At 36.4% G+C, this 20,210-nt stretch overlaps 2 protein-coding genes across 2 annotated transcripts; one reads left to right on the plus strand and one right to left on the minus strand.

Moving 5' to 3' along the window:
• Nucleotides 1-11,597: 11,597 nt before the first annotated feature.
• On the plus strand, nt 11,598-16,475 carry LOC113362770 (ATP-dependent Clp protease ATP-binding subunit ClpA homolog CD4B, chloroplastic). The gene is made up of 10 exons (XM_026605266.1): nt 11,598-11,762; nt 12,234-12,856; nt 12,928-13,043; nt 13,165-13,287; nt 13,391-13,576; nt 13,708-13,923; nt 14,174-14,391; nt 14,651-14,726; nt 14,818-14,907; nt 15,026-16,475. The coding sequence occupies exons 2-10, from the start codon at nt 12,289-12,291 to the stop codon at nt 16,205-16,207; spliced, it is 2,775 nt and encodes a 924-aa protein (XP_026461051.1). The 5' UTR covers nt 11,598-11,762; nt 12,234-12,288; the 3' UTR covers nt 16,208-16,475.
• Nucleotides 16,476-16,960: 485 nt separating this feature from the next.
• On the minus strand, nt 16,961-19,464 carry LOC113362771 (serine carboxypeptidase-like 45). Its single transcript, XM_026605267.1, has 9 exons — nt 19,127-19,464; nt 18,934-19,035; nt 18,756-18,851; nt 18,486-18,658; nt 18,123-18,404; nt 17,908-18,032; nt 17,723-17,815; nt 17,507-17,624; nt 16,961-17,383 (listed from the first exon to the last, which is right to left on the minus strand). The coding sequence occupies exons 1-9, from the start codon at nt 19,386-19,388 to the stop codon at nt 17,231-17,233; spliced, it is 1,404 nt and encodes a 467-aa protein (XP_026461052.1). The 5' UTR covers nt 19,389-19,464; the 3' UTR covers nt 16,961-17,230.
• Nucleotides 19,465-20,210: the final 746 nt, after the last annotated feature.

Raw genomic sequence — 20,210 nt, forward strand, 5'->3', positions numbered from 1 at the left:
CATGCTTGATAGAAATCTGTCAATGCCAGTAGTCAAGTGGAAAAAATTCAATTTTCCGGATACTTTACATCATGTGCCGGCAAATAAATTCAAGCAACATACCATGCCGGTAGCAGTACCGGCATGCTCGAGATTTAACTGACTGTGCCGGCAGCGGACTGAAAACCAGAAGAAAAAAAAAATGGAATAGCGGTAGGTAAAAAACAACTTTTGTACCGGTATAGTTTTTTGGTTGAATACTATGCCGGCTTGAATTTCAAAATGGGGGATAAGCTCGGTGCCGGCATGGACGTGGTACGAATACCATGCCGATATGGCTGCTTCCGGCATTGTATTCATACCACTTCCATTACGGCACCGAGCTTTTTCAGCTGTAAAAATGGTGGATTCAAAGAAAAAAAATCAAATTTTCAACCTCTTAGCAGCAATTCCCTCTTCACAATCATCCTTCATTTTCACCAAAACAAATTATCTCTCAAATACTTTTTCCCTCCTTCTACTCTCACCTCACTCACTCAAATACAAATAAAAATACACACTAATCATTTATCAAATAATCTTATAAATTTACTAATTATAATTAAGCACTAAACATGATTAGTGAGGGGTAGATTAGGTATTAGGTAAAATACTTAGATAAGGGGCGACCCTGATTTGATATTTAAATCCAGTTTTTGTCCTTTTCCTCTATCCCCCAATTAGTTTTAGTATCCCTCAATCGCGCGTTCTATATTTACTAAATGTCCTACCCAAAATAAGACAATGGTCCCCAAAAAAAGATGGTCCCCAAAAAATCGTTCTTCCCAACTTAAGGGGAAGCATTGTCATCTCTCATGTGGCCCAAGCCCAAAGAAGGCAAGTGCTAACCTATAAATAGAGTCTATATAGCTAGAGGCTCAAAAGAAATTTCTCAAATACATTGTAAAGAAGTATTTTATTAAGAACGATTTTGTTTTTGATTAGACCACCTGCCCTATAGTTATAAGGGGTGTCCTAAAATATGGAGATGACTAGTTTATCCTTTAACCTAATTAAAATTATAATTCTTCAATTTATTCTTCCTCTATTCTACAATTTTTCTTCTTCTCTTCTTCATCAATTTATGATCATCTAAACCTGATCATATACAAATCTAATCAAAATCATCAAATTTTAATCGTCGTCGATTCATTGAATTTTTATCGTCGTCGATTCATTGAATTTTTATCGTCGCTTTTGTAAACAAACCCGTCCATAAGTATTTTTCCAAAAACTCATTACTTCTAATTCGTTTTTTATTGAAAATTTTAAGTAGTAGTCATCAAAATAGATTAAAAATGGAAGTCACAGTAGTAAGTTCGGTTAGGAATTTTGTGGAAAAACTTTACCGAACTAGCCAAACTTGCTGGAAATGAAGAACATGAAGAACAGTTCGGCTGTTTCGCAAAAAATATTTCCTAACCGAATTTTTAATTTCCTAACCGAACTTTTTAATTTCCAAACCGAGCTTTTCTCTGAAATCCTATATATTGAGTTCGGTTACTTCACAATTTTTTTTCTCCTAACCGAATTCCCTATATATTTAGTTTGGTTACATCGCAAAAAATTTCTCCTAACGGAACTTTTCTCTGAAAGTAAAAAACTCCATTAAAATTAAGTTCGGTTACCTGCGCTTTCATGAACATTAGCCAAACTACATTAGCATATAAGTTCGGTTACTTGTTCTTCAGATCTTGTAGCCGAATTTATTCGACTTAGCCCAAATCAAGCTATAAAATTTCTCTTTTTTAGAAAATTTTGGCCAATTCAAGCAACAAAAAACTAAATTTGAAGTATGCTTGGGTAGTTTGAAGGTTTGGATTCAACAAATAAAAAAGTAATTGATTTTTTCCAACTCTTATATTCCCCTTCTTCTTCCCTCTCAATGACTTAATTTTAAGAAAAATAATATTGATTTAATCTTACACTAATCTAATCACTAATTAACCTAATTTAATTACACTAATTAATCATTGTACAAACTTAATTAAAAAGGGTAATTTTGGTATTAACATAAATATTTGGACAAGGGTTGTCTTCACTTTACTTCTAAATGTCTTGCTAAAAATGGAACCATGGTCCCCAAAAAAACCAAGATCCCCAAAAAATCGTTCTTTATTAAAGCATCTCTCACTCCTATGTTCAGGGTCGAGATCATTTTATGTGGAGATCTAAGGCACGTTCCTATGCAGTCTACAAATTTTCTATTTGCTATACCGGGTTGCCTGACAAATCAGTTGCGCTATTATGGAAAACTGGTTAAATGATGAAGATGTTATCGAGCATTTTGATTATAGCTATTGCTGACAGTCTTGATTATATTTCCCGATATAATTAATATCGCCAACAATCGTCTCTATAACGCTTATAGATATTCACACCTTCCACCATTACTCTTTGCACCTTCTCTGTTTTCTCTAATTTTCCTAAATAAATTTTTTTCATCTTTAGTTATTTCTGTCCATATATGAGTTTCAAACCAAAAAATAAAAGAAACATCAAAGTCAAAAATTTAGTAACTAAAATTTGATTATATGGTAAAACAATGTATTGTCGAAGTATTTTATTTAGGTTTGAAAAATCAAAATCATACAAGACGAGCCTAAACTAGCAGGTGGAATGTCATGCTCATCGTCATCCTTACTCCCTCTACCAGCTGGAATTCCTTGATCATTATCGTTATTACCTCCTTTACTAGGTGGAATTGATTGGTTTTCATCAGAATCGCTTGGTTCATGTGGTGGCTGAGTATCTTTCCGTTCACGGATTTTAAGCGTTTCAGGTTCCACAAATCCCCGTCTAAAAGCGTTGTAGTCAAGAGTTTTTCATCTTTACTAGGAGGTTTTGAAGGAGGAGTAACATCTTTTTTTCCTTTCTTGATCTTTGCATGCCTAAAAAATAACACAGTACACAAGTAACCAATTAAAATTGTCATCTACGGACTAAAAGTTCAAGAACAATGAAAATGCATTGCAACTAGTCGTCAATGTCAGACAGTCGAACATAATGAAGACTAACTATCTTATGGACTTAGTCTTCATGGTCGAAAATTCTACAAGGGACGACCAAAGATAAGTTATCAACTTATTTTAACAAAACCATAATGACTAATAACCTAGTTGTACTCTGGAAAACTTGGTTTGGGTCGATTATAAGTCGTCATGCTCGGCAATCTACAAAGTGAAGACCGACACTTGATCGTCAAGATATTACTCCAATAAAGTGGCGACCAATAACAAAATAGTACACAAGAAAATTTTTGGAGGTCATTAGTTGTCATGCTTAGGAATTTAAAAACCTGACGATTAATAATACCATATCAGTAGTCGTCAAGTTGTTAGAATGAATATCATGACGACCTTTGAAATGTCACTTTCAGAGATGAAAAGTCATCAAAATAGTATACCTAGGAAAATAACGACTAATATTAAATATGAAAAGATGTCAGGGTAGTCGAAGTGGTATCCTAACAACCACATAATTGCAATTCCAGAATTTCGATATTTTTGACCTAATTTAATGTTCAAACAATGAAATGAAGTATATGATCGAGTTTATGTAATTACTTATTTCCTCAATCTCGTCATTTCTTTCTTTCCTTGGATTTCAGAGATTTCTTCGTTAAGACTGATATTTTTTTTTCTTTTGTACTGAATAAATTTTCCAATTATAGGGTCATCACAATTAGGTTTGATAATTTGTTTCATACGCATTGTTGAAGATTAAACCAAGATATAGTTGGTGGAAGAAACTAGTCGAAGTTACTGTTGTCTGAGTGAAGCAACTATCGGAAGTTGATAGACACATTTTTGTGTCTACGTTATCCTTAATTTCATGTATTGTTGGTAATCGATTTTTTGTACTTATTATGGTATTTTATGTGTTTTTAGGTATTTTTGGAAATAAACATTCTTGGAAAAATCGGCTCGAAAAGTCGTCTAAAGCACCGGAAGGAACGTGTTATTCAGACTCTCACTTGTGGATAAGGGGGACCCAAATGATAAGGGGTACCCAAAGGATATTTGCACCCAAGCAGCTGATCAGAGACACCCCTCATGGCATCTCTATTCGCACCCCAGGAACGGATAGGGGCACCCATCTTCTTCTTCACGGGATAGATTGGCGGGAAAAGAAATCTCAACTGTGTGAGATTCTGGTCATGATATTATGGGGATATTTTTAAGACATGATTATCTTCTTACCATGATAGTAAGATTTTGTACGTGTCTTGAATGGAAGGAAATCGTATACTTTTGGACATTTTCGAAAACAGTGAAGGAATTATTCACGGAATTAATTGAAGATATTCTCTTCATTATTTGGCTCAATTAAATGAGAAGATTTGGATATACCATACAACTTAGAAGACGTGTGAAAATGGAGAGGAACTACTCCCATGAAATACTTTCATTAACTGCAAAGATCTTTTGGAGTAATTGAGATGATTGTCGACCTAAGATTGGCTTCACAGTATAAATAAGAGTGTCTTGGGTATCAGTGAGGAGATGGAGAGTTTGGGGATCGTTTAGAGCAAACCCGGTTTAATCATTATTTTCTCCCATTTCATCACTTGTAAACACTTTCGAGCAATGGAAAATTATTTTGAGTGTGTTTCCAATATGCGGAGCTAAACCCAATCCTTGGGGCTATGGAGGAAGTTGTTGTTTCGGTAAAAGTGATATATTTTTATTAATTAATTACAACAACTCTATTATGATTTTTGCATTGAACTAAAAATTGTTTATATGATTTTGATTAGTTAGGTGTATTTTCTCTTGATAGAATATGCTTGCTTTAGGGTTTTGATATTCTATGCTTGGATTAACATCTATTCTTTTGGAAATCTACATGTCTAGGAAATATTATTAGAATCAATTTGAATGTTGAGTTGCATAATTATTGTTTTATTAAATCACTAATATCAACCAATGGTGGAATCCTAGTCCCATTCTCTCCATAATTTTCACAACATCTTTTTAATTTAGTTCGCTATTTTTATTTATTAAAAAAATCTAAAGTCCGCTTTCACAAGTCTTGAACGAATCATATTACTACAACAACTTTGAAAAACACATCAGAAGTTGATGTTGTTATGTGGAAGCAACTAAGTCAAGTTGATGTGGTATTATGAAAGCAACTAGGAGGAGTTGATGTTGTCTGAGTGAAGCATTAGGTAGAAGCAACTAACAGGAGTTGGAGTCGTACTTGGAAGCAACTAGTACAAGTTGATTTGAGTTACTGAGAATGTATAGTAAACTTGAGAAACAAGTTTACCAGTTTTAGAAGTTTGGTTACGTATAGTATTTGTTGTATAGAGTTTAGAATATTCTAGAAGTATCTTTAATTAGAGTTTGACATGTTAGTAAAGAGTCTTTGCTTGAGAGTCAAGTTTGTTAAACTATAAATAGGCTGCAAAGCCATGAGATTATTTACATCAATAGAAGAGATTTGTTTAAGTTACGTTTGTTCTTTAAGTCTTTGATATTAGATTTTCTACATCTGGTATCAGAGCACTGGTATCAGATTCTAGGATTGTGGGTATGAGAAGTTAAGTTGAAGAAGATGACGAGTTTAAGTTCAATAAAGGTGCCAGTGTTTGAAGGAAAGAACTTTGAACATTGGAGGTTACAGATGGAGAATATTTTTATCTATCAAGAAGTATGGGAGATTGTGAAAGATGGTTATGTTGAACCAGCAGAAGGAGTTGTTTTGACAGCAGAACAACAAACAACTCTAACAACAAATAGGAAAAATAATTCGAAAGCAACATATATTCTTCATCAAGGTGTTCATGAATCACCCATGGAAAAAGTTATTTATATTAAACAAGCTAAAACAACATGGGATGGATTGGTTAGTTATTACACAGGTTCTGACAAAGTCAAGAAGGTTAGGTTACAAACCCTGAAAAGAAAGTATGAATTATTGCAGATGGAAGCTACTGAAACAATATCAGAATTTTTCTCAAAGGCATTGAATCTTGTCAATGAGATGAAGGCTAATGGTGATACTGTTGAAGATTCAGCAGTTGTTGAAAAGATTTTAAGGAGTTTACCTGAGAAGTTTGAAGCAAAAGTAACTGCTATTGAGGAGTGTAACACTGCTACAACTATGTCTCTTAATGAATTATTAGGTTCATTACAGGCTTATGAGCAGAGATTATGTGAAAAAACAGCTGCTGCAAAACCAGTAGAAGAAGCTCTACAAAGTCAAGTCACATGGAGTAATAAACAAGGAAACTCAAGTTCTGGAGGAAGACCTAACAATGGAGGTTATCAAGGAAGAAATAATACTGGAGGAAGATCTAATAATGCAGGTTATCAAGGAAGAAAACCATTAGATTTATCAAAGGTGCAGTGTTATAATTGTGGAATTTTTGGACACTTTGCTACTACATGTACAAAACCTAGAAGGACAACTGCTAATAATTACAAATCAAACTTCAAGGCAAACATAGTAGAAGAAGGAAAAGAAGAAGATGAAGTGAAAGATGAGAATATGTTGTTGGCTTGTCACACAGCTGAAGAACAACTTCATCGGAAGTGGTATCTAGATACAGGGTGCAGCAATCACATGTGTGGAAGAAAAAAATTGTTTGCTAATCTTGATGAATCCATAAGATCAACTGTTAAGTTTGGTAATAATTCTACCATTCCAGTTATGGGAAAAGGAAGAATTGGAATAGTTCTTAAGAATGGTACAAAAACATATATCATGGATGTATTCTATGTACCAGGTTTACATCAGAATTTGTTGAGTATGGGACAATTATCAGAAAGAGTTTATTCTATGAACATATTCAATGGAGTGTGTTTAATAAGATATAGATATAGAAGACTCATTACAAGAGTACATATGACTAAGAACAGATTTTTTCCTTTGAATATTCAATATCAAAGTGCAAGCTGTTATAGTACACATGAAAGAAACCAAAGTTTGATGTGGTACAAGAGAATGGGTCATGCAAACTTTAACAATTTATAATCTTTGTCTAAGAAGGAGATGGTGACAGGTCTACCCATTATAGAGCTTCCAGAGTCAAGGTGTTGAAAATTGTATCTTTGGAAAACAACACATAGATCCATTCTCAGTGAACAAAGCTAGAAGAGCAGAACAACAGTTGGAGATTGTACACAGTGATCTGTGTGGTCCTATTGAAGTAACATCACATGGAGGTAATAATTATTTCATAACTTTCATTGATGATTTCAGTAGAAAAGCTTGGGTGTATCTAGTTAGACAGAAAAGTGATGCTTTTCATGCTTTTAGAAGCTTTAAAGCATATGCTGAGAAGCAGATTGGAAAGAACATCAAGATACTAAGAACTGGTAGAGGAACATAATATACAGTTATTGATAGTTTTATGGAAGGACATGGCATTCTACATCAATTAACAGCTAGATATACACCTCAACAGAATGGTGTTGCAGAAAGAAAGAATAGAACAATAATGGAGATGGCAAGAACTATAAGAAGAACAAAAGATTTACCAAAGAACTTCTGGAGTTATGCAGTTGATACAACAGTGTATCTATTTAATAGATGTCCAACAAATAGTTTGAAGAATAAAACACCAGAAGAAGCTTGGAGAGGTGCAAGACCAAGTGTACGACATCTGAGAGTTTTTGGGTGCATTGCTTATGCAATATACCTAAAGAACTTAGAAAGAATCTAGATGATAAGAGTGAAAAGTGTATTTTTGTTGGTTACCGTTCAGTAACAAAAGGATATAAACTTTACAATCCTGTAACAGGAAAAATAGTTATAAGTAGAGATATAATATTTGATGAAGATTCTCAGTGGAATTGGAATGATATCAACTCAACAAATGAAACTGTTAGAACATTACCAATAGCAGTTGAAGAACAAGTAAATACTCAAGATGGAGTTACTGAACAACAAAAAGAAAGAAGAACCGAAGAAGCAACAACTGAAGAAGTAAGAAGTGATGTGATACCACAACAAGAGACTGCAAGACCAAGAAGAAAATATGTTATACCATCAAGAATGAAAGATTATGTGATAACAAGAGATGATGATACTGATGAAGAGGAGATTAATTTTGCTTTATATGGAGATTGTGATTCCGTTGTTTATGAAGAAGCCTTTAAAGATAAGGGATGGGTACAAGCAATGGAAGCTGAGATATACTCAATAAAGAAGAACAATAAATGGGAACTTACAGAACTTCCAGAAGGAAAGAAAGCAATAAGAGTCAAATGGGTTTACAAGACAAAGTACAAATCAGATGGTGAAGTTGATAAATTGAAAGAAAGGTTAGTTGCTAAAGGATATAGATAAAAACAAGGAATATACTATTCTGAAGTCTTTGCACCAGTTGAAAGACTTGATACAGTTCGAATGATCATTGCTCTAGTTGCTCAGAAGTAATGAAAGATATTTCAGATGGACGTAAAGAGTGCATTCTTGAATGGTGTACTAGAAGAAGAAGTATATGTTGAGCAACCAGCAGGTTATGTTATGAAGGGGAAGGAGAATCAAGTGTACAAGCTAAAAAAAAGCGTTGTATGGTTTAAAACAAGCACCACGTGCTTGGTATACAAGAAATTATACATACTTCATTGAGAAAGGTTTTACAAGATGTCCACATGAGCAGACACTATATTTGAAAGCTGATTTATTTGACAATCATATTATAATTTGTTTGTATGTGGATGATCTTATTTTTACTGGCAATAACTCAGAGATGATCAAGGAATTCAGGGAGGATATGGTGAAAGAATTTGAGATGACAGATCTTGGATTAATGTCATACTTTCTTGGCATTGAAGTACAACAAACAGAAAGAGGTAACTTTATAAATCAACATAGATATGCAGAAGGAATATTTAAGCGTTTCAAGATGGATAATTGTAATCCAATTTTAACACCAACTGAAGAAAGGTTGAAGTTAACAAAAGATGAATCAGGAGAACTTGTGAATCCAACAGATTTTAAGAGTCTTGTTGGATGTCTGAGATATTTAACTGCTACAAGACCAGACATTATGTATGTAGTTGGATTAGTTAGTAGGTTTATGGAGTTACCAAGACAGTCACATCTACAAGATGCAAAGAGGATTTTGAAGTATGTCAAAGAAACAATTAGTTTAGGAATTCTCTATACAATTTCTGAAGATCCAAAATTGGTTGGTTATACAGATAGTGATTGGGATGGAGACACGGAAGGAATAAAGAGTACATCTGGTTATGCATTTCATTTAGGAACAAGATTCTTTTCCTGGTCATCAAAGAAACAACAAGTTGTTGCCTTGTCTACAACATAAGCTGAACACATAGCTGCTGAAAATTGTGCTACACAAGTTGTATGGCTAAGGATGATGCTGAAGTCTCTTTTCAATAAGCAGAATACACCTACAACAATAATATGTGATAACAAGTCCTCAATTTCATTAACAAAGAATCTCGTGTTTCATGGAAGGAGTAAACACATTGATATCAAATATCATTACATTAGAGAGCTTGTCAGCAATAAGGAGATTGTTGTGGAATTTTGTGAAAGTAAAGATCAAGTGGCTAATATTTTTACTAAGTATTTGAAGTATAATACGTTCGTCTATTTGCGCGGAAAACTTGGAATGATTAGTAAAGAATATCTTGGTTTAAGGGAGGATGTTTAAGATTAAACCAAGATATAGTTGGTGGAAGCAACTAGTCGAAGTTACTGTTGTCTGAGTGAAGCAACTATTGGAAGTTGATGCTGTTATGTGGAAGCAACTAAGTTAAGTTGATGTGGTATTATGAAAGCAACTAGGAGGAGTTGATGTTGTCTGAATGAAACATTATGTGAAAGCAACTAACAGGAGTTGGAGTCGTACTTGCAACAAACTAGTATAAGTTGATCTGAGTTACTGAGAACGTATAGTAAACTTGAGAAACAAGTTTACCAGTTTTAGAAGTTTGGTTACGTATAGTATTTACGTATAGAGTTTAGAATATTCTAGAAATATCTTTAATTAGAGTTTGATATGTTAGGAAAGAGTCTTTGCTTAAGAGTCAAGTTTGTTAAACTATAAATAGGCTGCAAAGTCATGAAATTATTTACATCAATAGAAGAGATTTGTTAGAGTTACGTTTGTTCTTTAAGTTTTTGATATCAGATTTTCTACACGCATCTACATGTTTGAAGATTAAGCGATGATAAAATTTTCGAATTGATGAGTTTTTTCCGGTCGAATGATGGAGATGGATTTGGTCAGTAAAATTGATAGAAGATGATTTGGGTTAGCTTTAATTAAAATTGATAAGGGTAGTTTCCTATCTTTACCATTTTTGATACCCCTTACCTTGTTTCTAGATCCAAATTCAGCTGAGTAAAAAATACCAAGTCATTTATTACATTTGTAAAAGTCAAATGCTTAGATCTCTACTTGATAATAGTTGTTGTCCCAAAAGCAAACTTTCGTTCGTCCATGGACTAAATTCCAGATGTATCTAGTCACAGTTCTAGAACATTTTCTCTTACGCAAAAAGTTAAGCTCGAGCCCCGAGGTGGCTTTCTCTCCCTTCCTCCGACTACTACCAGTCTATGTCTAGGATGGAATGGAAATTGAAGTTATCTAATTAAAATCACTGTAAACGGTGGTAATTATACCAACGTCGACTATCAAAGTCTGACAAAATAATCCCTTAGAGCGTCCACAATGGTGCGAGTATAACCAAAGACCAAAGACTAAAAAAAAAGATCAAATTTGGGTTTAATCCGTCGTGTGGCGTAGTGATTGCAGATTAAATTTGGTCGCGCGTTGATAAAGATTACGCCTGGGATCAGGCGTTGGTAAAGATAACGCCTGACGTGGGGCATTGGTATAGTATACGTTTCAAAAAACAAAAAAAAATAAAAAAAAATAAATAATGGGGCGGAGGTATAAAGCCCGCCCCATGCAAATTTCACAAGTTTAAAACTTAAAGTGGAGTGGGGCGTTAAGTATATGAACGCCCCATTTCGTGCGTTAAGTTTATGAACGCCCCATCGGGCGTTATCTTTACCAACGCCCCATTCAGGCGAAGTTTATATGCACGCCTGTTCGTTGGACGTTAACTATACCAACGCGCGATGAATGGCGGAGATTATATCAACGCCCGATGTGTAGCAGAGATTATATTAACGCCCGACTATATTTGGATTTGCTCTTGATCGCCGACCAAATTTGGTCTGGATTTTACTCTTTGATCAAATTTTGATCGATGGTCCGTCCCACTACGCCAGCCCACTCGAGTAAAAATTTGGGTTTACTCGTGGATTGCAGTTGCTCTTATGCATAACACTCCGGTCACCGTTGAATCTCTTGGTATAAATTATTAATTTATCAAAAAAATATCTTGGTAGTTTACTTGCACACATACACATACTACACGCAAGGATATGGGAGGAAACCTTTTTACAAACGTGGAAGAATTCCAGTGGCTAAATTATTCAGATATTTTTGTTGAATTAATTAATAACAATAGGAATTTACGTCACCTGTCTTCCTACAGAGAAGGGAAAAAAACAACAAGTGAAGAAGAATTATCTACAGGAAAAAGACAGAAAATAGGGGGTTGATTATCATCCACATTTCCCACTTTCCAAATCTCCATTTAATATTCCATCTCACTTCTCTGATCTTCTTCATTCCCATCTCACAGGACCTCCTTCTCCTCCTATACTCTCCCTCTCTCCTGTACCAGGAGAAGCAGAACAACAACAAGAGGAAGAAGAGTACATCCATCAAAATTATTCAGGTAATGATCATTTTTAACTTTCCTAGCTGTCGATTTGGTTATCTTACACTTTAAATACACCAATTGTACCTGCCCCAGACTTCAATTTTGTGTCATTTCTATAAAAATGGAAAGTTTCCATCATGAGCTTTGCACTGTGTTGTGTGTTGATTTTGTATGGTGCAAATTAGGAACTATACTAACATTCCATCAGAGAGACAAGGGTGATGATTTTTTTGCATTATTTAAGTGGCGACCCTTCTTTCTTGAAGGTCAGGATCCCCTGACAATTCAGTGCATGATATCTCCTTTAACTTAATTACTAATAACTTCCTGTTAAACCATGTGACTGATGAGGATTTTAATGTCCTGAACAAATTTAATTGATGTAGGAATGAGTATAAGAAACCCATCTTTGTGTCATACAGAAATTGACTTAACCTCCCAAGCACTTTGAGTCTCATCTGGGGTTTCGTTTCTGCTTCTCTGCAGGTTATCTTGAACCAAAAATAAGAAACGTATACTGAGTTTTTGTAAGTAAAGAATCATGGCTCGGGCTCTGGTTCAATCCACGAACCTTTCAGCAGTCATTGTTGGTGAAAATCATGGACAACTTCAAGGATCTTCTGGAAAAAACAAAAGGACAGTCAAAATGATGTGTAATGCTCAAGCTTCGACAAAGAGAATGCAAGGTTTTTCGGGATTACGGGGATCCAACGCTTTGGATTCAATGGTAAAGTCTGGGATGGATTTCCACTCTAAGGTAGCAGCTGCAATCTCTGCTCCACGTGGAAAGGGAAGCCGTGCTGTGGCTAAAGCTATGTTTGAGCGCTTCACAGAGAAAGCTATTAAAGTTATCATGCTTGCACAAGAGGAAGCAAGACGCCTTGGGCACAATTTTGTTGGCACAGAACAGATATTATTGGGTCTTATTGGTGAAGGCACTGGAATTGCTGCAAAAGTTCTCAAGTCCATGGGAATTAATTTAAAGGATGCTCGCGTTGAAGTGGAGAAGATTATCGGCAGAGGAAGTGGATTTGTTGCTGTCGAGATACCATTCACTCCTCGTGCCAAGCGTGTTTTGGAACTGTCACTTGAGGAAGCGCGACAACTTGGTGAGTCTTTGAGCTGTCTTTTATTTGGAATTCGTCCGTCAATTGTTTTCTGACGGTATTGAATGTTTCAGGCCATAACTATATTGGATCCGAGCACCTGCTTTTGGGACTGCTCCGTGAGGGTGAAGGTGTAGCAGCACGTGTGCTTGAGAACTTAGGTGCTGATCCAAGTAATATTCGTACCCAGGTAAATTTACAATGGGTCCACCACATGCATCAATTATTTATATCATCAGTTACTGGAGGTGTTGGATACAGCTGATCTGGAAATGTTGAATTTTATCTTTTATTACCAATTATGCAACCAGGTTATCCGCATGGTAGGTGAGAGCACAGAAGCTGTTGGAGCTGGAGTTGGAGGAGGCAGCAGCGGAAATAAGATGCCTACACTTGAGGAATATGGTACTAATCTCACAAAACTGGCTGAAGAGGTATAACATCTCATTTTTGCTTTCTGTGATTATTGTTAGATACTGGCTTGTGTTTATAATTAGTTCAATAGGAATAAATGGGTTCAACTTCTTGCCTTCTCAGGGTAAGCTTGATCCAGTTGTTGGTAGACAACCACAAATTGAACGTGTAACTCAAATATTGGGTAGGCGAACAAAGAATAATCCCTGCCTCATTGGAGAACCTGGAGTTGGAAAAACTGCGATTGCTGAAGGACTTGCTCAACGAATTGCAACTGGTGATGTGCCAGAAACTCTTGAGGGGAAGAAGGTGATTATATAATTGATAATTTATATCCTCCCATGACCATGCATTATAAAACGAGTGATATTAATATAATTACAAAACAGTGCATTTATGTATAAGCTGATTCTAATGCAAACATTTGGTTCACAATTCAGGTCATCACCTTGGATATGGGTTTGCTAGTTGCGGGTACAAAGTATCGTGGAGAGTTCGAAGAGAGGTTGAAGAAACTGATGGAAGAAATTAAGCAGAGTGATGAGATAATACTCTTCATTGATGAGGTGCATACACTTATTGGAGCAGGAGCAGCAGAGGGTGCCATTGATGCTGCCAACATCTTGAAACCAGCTCTTGCCCGAGGAGAATTGCAGGTAATTTAACCTTCAGTCTGTAAATGTGTTTATACTTAAGGCTATAGTCTGCCTCCTATTGTTGCCTTTTAAGTAACTTTTTGTTTTCTCACTTTTGGTTTTCCATTAGACGTAAAGAAACACCTTTTTTCACCCTTCACAAGTTTTGAATCATGTTTTATGCTTTAGTATCTTCCATGCAAGTCATAGCTTTCGAACTTCCAAGGTTCTATTCTTAGTCATTACAGTACTTCTCAATTTTTTGGTGCAGTGCATTGGTGCTACCACTCTTGATGAATACAGGAAGCACATCGAAAAAGACCCAGCATTGGAAAGAAGATTCCAGCCAGTAAAAGTACCTGAACCAACTGTTGATGAGACCATACTGATTCTAAAAGGTCTTCGAGAGAGATACGAGATTCACCACAAATTACGATACACAGATGAAGCCCTAGTTGCTGCAGCGAACTTATCATACCAGTACATCAGGTTTGTGATGTTATTTTCCTTGCATTCATGTCTCATGATTGCTGAACCTGATAACGTGTTTTTTTTTTTTTGTTGGTGTTTGACTTGATACCTTTTACCTTGTTGTATGGTTAAGGAAGCAATTGTTTTTGTACTTTTACATGTGTAATATTCGCTCATCAATATTTGTCTGAATGCTTTCAAATGGGTGGAGCGTACTGCATAGTTTCTCAAAATTTTCTACCCTATTTGAGTTCTGACGACGACTTCATTTTACCAGTGATCGGTTCCTTCCTGATAAAGCAATAGACTTGATTGATGAAGCTGGTTCTCGAGTGCGACTTCGTAATGCTCAGGTACCATTTTCTGTTTCGGAATAGCTTTCCTCATTTAGCTCCACAATATCAATTGATTGAGCTGTCTGATTCGTTCTTACTTCTTATGCAGCTTCCTGAGGAAGCCAGAGAACTTGAAAAGGAATTAAGGCAAATTACAAAGGAGAAAAATGAATCTGTTCGCGGCCAGGATTTTGAAAAGGTACTTGCAAGCATTTTATGTTGTTTTGTGTGTGTGTTAGTGTTTTTTTTTTTTTTTTGCTTGTTTGCCTTTACCTAAAATTTCTATCCAGTAGGCTTACAGTGCACAATTTTTTCAGGCTGGGGAATTGAGAGACAGAGAGATGGATCTTAAAGCCCAAATATCAGCTCTCATTGACAAGGGCAAAGAAAGATCCAAGGCAGAGTCTGAAGCAGCTGATACAGGTCCAATTGTGACAGAAGTCGATATACAGCACATAGTCTCTTCATGGACTGGTATTCCCGTCGACAAGGTCTCCTCTGACGAATCCGATAAACTTCTGAAGATGGAAGAAACGCTCCACAAGAGGGTCATTGGCCAGGATGAAGCCGTTAAAGCCATTAGTCGTGCTATCCGCCGTGCCCGTGTTGGACTTAAAAATCCTAACAGACCAATTGCCAGCTTCATATTCTCTGGACCTACTGGTGTTGGAAAGTCAGAACTTGCTAAGACACTGGCTGCCTACTACTTTGGCTCTGAGGAAGCTATGATTCGGCTAGACATGAGTGAGTTCATGGAGAGACACACTGTTTCAAAGCTCATTGGGTCTCCACCTGGTTACGTCGGCTACACCGAGGGTGGTCAGCTGACTGAAGCAGTTAGACGGCGGCCTTACACGGTAGTCCTATTTGATGAGATTGAGAAAGCCCATCCTGATGTCTTCAACATGATGCTTCAGATTTTGGAAGATGGTAGGTTGACAGACAGCAAGGGCCGAACCGTGGATTTCAAGAACACGCTTTTGATAATGACCTCCAATGTTGGAAGCAGTGTGATCGAGAAAGGAGGTCGCCGGATTGGGTTTGATCTCGACTACGACGAGAAGGACAGTAGTTACAACAGGATAAAGAGCCTCGTGACAGAGGAGCTCAAACAGTATTTCAGGCCAGAGTTCCTCAACAGGTTAGATGAAATGATTGTCTTCAGGCAGTTGACCAAGTTGGAGGTGAAGGACATTGCAGACATAATGTTGAAGGAGGTGTTTGAGAGACTAAAAGTCAAGGAGATTGAGCTCCAAGTAACAGAGAGATTCAGAGACAGAGTAGTTGACGAGGGCTACAGCCCTAGTTACGGAGCAAGACCGTTGAGGAGGGCAATTATGAGGCTTCTGGAAGATAGCATGGCCGAGAAAATGCTCCAAGGAGAGATTAAGGAAGGTGATTCAGTTATCGTGGATGTTGATGGCGATGGAAATGTGACGGTGCTCAATGGTAGTAACACTGCGATCCCGGACGCACTTCCTCCATCCATTCCTGTGTAAATCAAGACCCTTCTTCTCTGATGGAACTTTTATGTCCATGGTCTGTACTTAATGAACTAAATATCAAGTAGGTATCAGTAACAATGTATTTACATAAAAAAAAAAAAACTACACATATACAGCAGCTTAATTGGGTGCATGGCTGAACCTACGAAACTTGTTTTCTTCACCACAAGCAATGCATGTATTATTTAGGTGTTGGACAGAAAAGAAATGTAAGGTTGGCTAGTGAATTGATACTGATTCATTCTCATGCTTTCGAGTTCAATGGCTGCTCTATTCATTCATGTGCAAGTCACTTTTGTATTAAACCGAACTCAATGGTGCTGCTTTTTAGCTCTCTCTCTTTTTTTTTTGTTGTTTCTTTCCTGCTGCGCTTCATCTAGTGTCAAAACACTAAACTTTTGAGGTATATATCTTGTTTTCTTCGTATAGACGCGTACTGAAAATATCTTTTCTTTTAGAAGGTAAAAGAGATGGATAAACATATTCTCTCAGATTTCTTCTCACTTTAGTTTTTGTTTTTGAATCTTCTTTTGTTGGTACAGAAATGGCCCATCAAATTGAATCACTTTACAAACAAAATGTTCTCCAAACTTGTTTGAGAAAAGAAAGAACAGGAAAAAGAAAATTCCATGTCAAATCATTTCTTAATTCCAAACTTGCAATTAAGTTATTCTGATTCCGATGTTACATCCGTCTTAGTCGAAGAGGCTGTTTAACACGCCGTAACTTCCCCAAACGAACACATTGAGTAAAATTCTAACAGAAAATCTTCTTTCTTTTCATGGATTCTTTACAAAAATCGTTCAAACTCAAAGCTCAATTACACCAACCAACACAATAAAAAAACTAAAAATGAAGACACAAAAAACTTTTTTTTTCCCTTATACATTTTCTTACCCCCCTTGATTATCATTACATTAGACCTTATGACTATAATAAAAAGGATCTTCCCAAGCTCTAATTACATTGTGATTAAGACCCTATGTGGCTAATATGGACTTACTTATTGAGTGAGGGTCAGAATAGTACTTCGGGTAAAGGCCTTCCTTCCAAAAATGCCTTGAACAACACAAGTGATCTCTCCGGCTGAGAGAATGGAGCTTCATGTGAAGCTCCTCTGATTGTTGCAAAAGACAGAATGTTACCATAAACTTGAGTCCATCCACCAACCTGAAATAAAACCAACAGGAGAAAGATAAACGTTAACAAAGTCAAACAGACAACAGGTTTTTTATGTAATCCATGGTTCATTTTTAGAATAGGCCACGACTAAGAATGTTCAACAAGACCAACCTGCTTCCCCTGAAACCAAACTCTGTATGGGACTGTTGTCTCCAATCTTAATCGCTTTGCCAACCCATGGACAAGTTTTCTACTCCCTGTCAATGGGATAACAGAATCTTGGTCGCCACTACATTCAAGAAAATCATTATAGCAGTTAAGTAGAACGAAGTTTGAACATTTTTCGTGATCTACAACACATGGTGGTAGTATTGTAGGAGTTTTCACCTGTATACCAAGACAGGAATTCCGGCCTTGACAAGTGAACCCACGATGGATATTGTAGGTATTTCAATGTTAAGTAAATCGTAGTCGAGAACACTGTCATCAAAGTACAAATAAAAGTTGATTAGATAAGCTAGACATAGCTGTTTTAACTACTAGTTTCATAAGAATGAAATGAAGAGAATTACTTGCTGCAAACTTCCCATCTTCGAACGCCAACAAGACGGGCGTGGAGTGCTTTCTTAACATCTCTACGGTTCAAATAATTCACCGTCTCATCTTCCACACAAACGTCGATACTCTCTGGCACTTGCTGTGAGTGACATCAATAATGCAACAGTTGAGTGAGAGGAAACAACAAAAATTCAAACACAAGAAAGACTATGAATGAACTAAAACTTACTTGGGGACTAATGATTTTGGACTGAGAGAGAACCGAAGACATGCAAACATCGAGTGTAACATCATACTTATCTACGAATTTACTGGTTTCTCTGCTCACTTGGCTCATCACTCTTGAACAAACTGAAGAAACGGAACCTCTATAGTACTCACTAACGTATCGAGAATAGTTACAAGATGAAGTGAATTCTGTGAATGTTGAATCTGATATTAAACCATGAGACCAAAAGTATTCCGCCCTTGAGTTAAAGTCAGTTGCAAATTCTAGTACCGGGTTTCCGAGCTGCAATGCAAGAACAAGGAAACGATCAAAACAATGTATTGAATTTGATCGACACAATTGAGGTCTAGACTCGGTGCTTACAGCAATTCCTTTGAGGTTGAAGAGGTTCTCCTTCTTGTTGAATTCCATCATCAAGTTTGCAAGCTGCGGCACATAATGACCGGCATAGCTTTCCCCTGTGATGAACAGTTCTCTATTTTTGTGCTGTGGGAATTTCAGAAACCATCTTTTCAAGAACACCAAATTGTCCCTGGCTTCAGAAATAAAAAACCCACAACATTTTTAGAACAATAAAACTCCACAGCAATTTCAGATCAACTTAAGAAAATGTAGGGATTGTTAACAACATGCCTGTGATTTTGTCATCAGCACTGACATAATTGTTGGTATCATTTGAGTATGAGAATCCAACTCCTACTGGTGTTTCCAAGTATAACATATTTGCTTCTGCAGATGGAAAAGAACACACACACACACACATTAAAAACATGCGATTTCCTCTGTTTTATTTCCCCTCTGTTTTACATACCTCTGTTCCAGCTATGTTCATTTCTGATCAAAGCTTTACCACTTGGTCTAAAAGGACCATTCTCAGAAAATGCACCAACACCCAAGGAAGAACAACCAGGACCTAATTGAAAACCCCAAAAACCAAAATCAGGCAAACAATGTTCAAATTTCAAGAGAAAATAAGATGTGAATCTTTTTGTTTTTGGTTTTACCTCCATTTAACCAAAGAACAAGGGGTTTCGTAGAAGGTTCGATTTCAGCTTCAGCAAAATAATAGAAGAGAGACCTTTGATTCCTTACATCAACTGGTACATACCCAGAAAACTGCTGGAAACTAACTTTGGGTTGTCCTGGTAACTCAATAATCCTGTCAACATGAAGTGATGAAATGAAGGTTAGTTGAAGAAGCAATGCTGTTGTTACAGCTGCAATAGTAATTCCCCATGAATCTACAGAGGATGAGGATGTGTTCATTGTTTGAGTATGAGTTACTTTCTAGCTACACAAGTGGTTGAGAGTTGAGAGAGAGAGGTGAAATGTTGTGAAGATTGAGGGCAGGAGGGGGAAATAAGTGGGGATTATATAGGATAGGATGTATTTTTACAGCCTTATTGGTTGTGCCTCTTTTTGGCTTTTTGGTGGAGTATATGTTAGAATTAGATTAGAGCTTTTCTACTCTATTATGCTCAAAATACGAATTAGACCTCTCTTTTCTTTTCACTTTTCGTTGTAAAATTTTAACCACAGGGTGGGTTAATGCACTTTCGTGGAAAGGAAGATAAGGTATGATATGATATGATTCATGTGAAGGAGTCAATGTGGTGTAGAAAACCATGGACCATGAAACTAATAACGCATTTGGATGCACATTCAGAAGTTACAAAGTAAGAAGTCCATAGACTTTTAAAACAAAAATTACATTTTGATTCTGATTTGTGTTCTGGTGTACAAATGCGACGATATAGGAGTGTTCTTTTATACTTGTATTAGTCCTATTACTTATGGAAGAGATTTATGTCAATGTTGGTTTAAAGATATTCTGATTGGGATATTGAATCAAGTAAAAGACTACAAAAAGCTCACTAAACACCAGATGGAAAGAACATTTGATTCAATTTTCTTTTCCTAACAACTCCAGAAAAGACAAGGATGTCCAACCAACAAACAATGAGCCTTTTTTTTTTTTCTTTAATCTCTCAGACCAGCCAGAGATTGAAATTTAGTGGGGTTTTGCTTATATTTAACTATAATATTACTTTTGTTAAATCTGCAGCCTACCCAGTACAAGCAAGAGGG

This window comes from Papaver somniferum, chromosome 4 (genome assembly GCF_003573695.1).
Source record: "Papaver somniferum cultivar HN1 chromosome 4, ASM357369v1, whole genome shotgun sequence".
NCBI classification, from domain to species: domain Eukaryota; kingdom Viridiplantae; phylum Streptophyta; class Magnoliopsida; order Ranunculales; family Papaveraceae; genus Papaver; species Papaver somniferum.

Excerpts from the sequence above, each read along its gene's own strand:
- LOC113362770 (XM_026605266.1), top strand. The coding sequence starts at position 12,289 with ATGGCTCGGGCTCTGGTTCAATCCACGAACCTTTCAGCAGTCATTGTT. Across the intron at positions 14,727-14,817 it reads TGCGACTTCGTAATGCTCAG|CTTCCTGAGGAAGCCAGAGA; the intron begins GTACCATTTTCT and ends CTTCTTATGCAG. Across the intron at positions 14,908-15,025 it reads GCGGCCAGGATTTTGAAAAG|GCTGGGGAATTGAGAGACAG; the intron begins GTACTTGCAAGC and ends CAATTTTTTCAG.
- LOC113362771 (XM_026605267.1), bottom strand. The coding sequence starts at position 19,388 with ATGAACACATCCTCATCCTCTGTAGATTCATGGGGAATTACTATTGCA. Across the intron at positions 19,036-19,126 it reads TGTTCTTTGGTTAAATGGAG|GTCCTGGTTGTTCTTCCTTG; the intron begins GTAAAACCAAAA and ends GTTTTCAATTAG. Across the intron at positions 17,384-17,506 it reads TTTGGTTTCAGGGGAAGCAG|GTTGGTGGATGGACTCAAGT; the intron begins GTTGGTCTTGTT and ends GTTTTATTTCAG.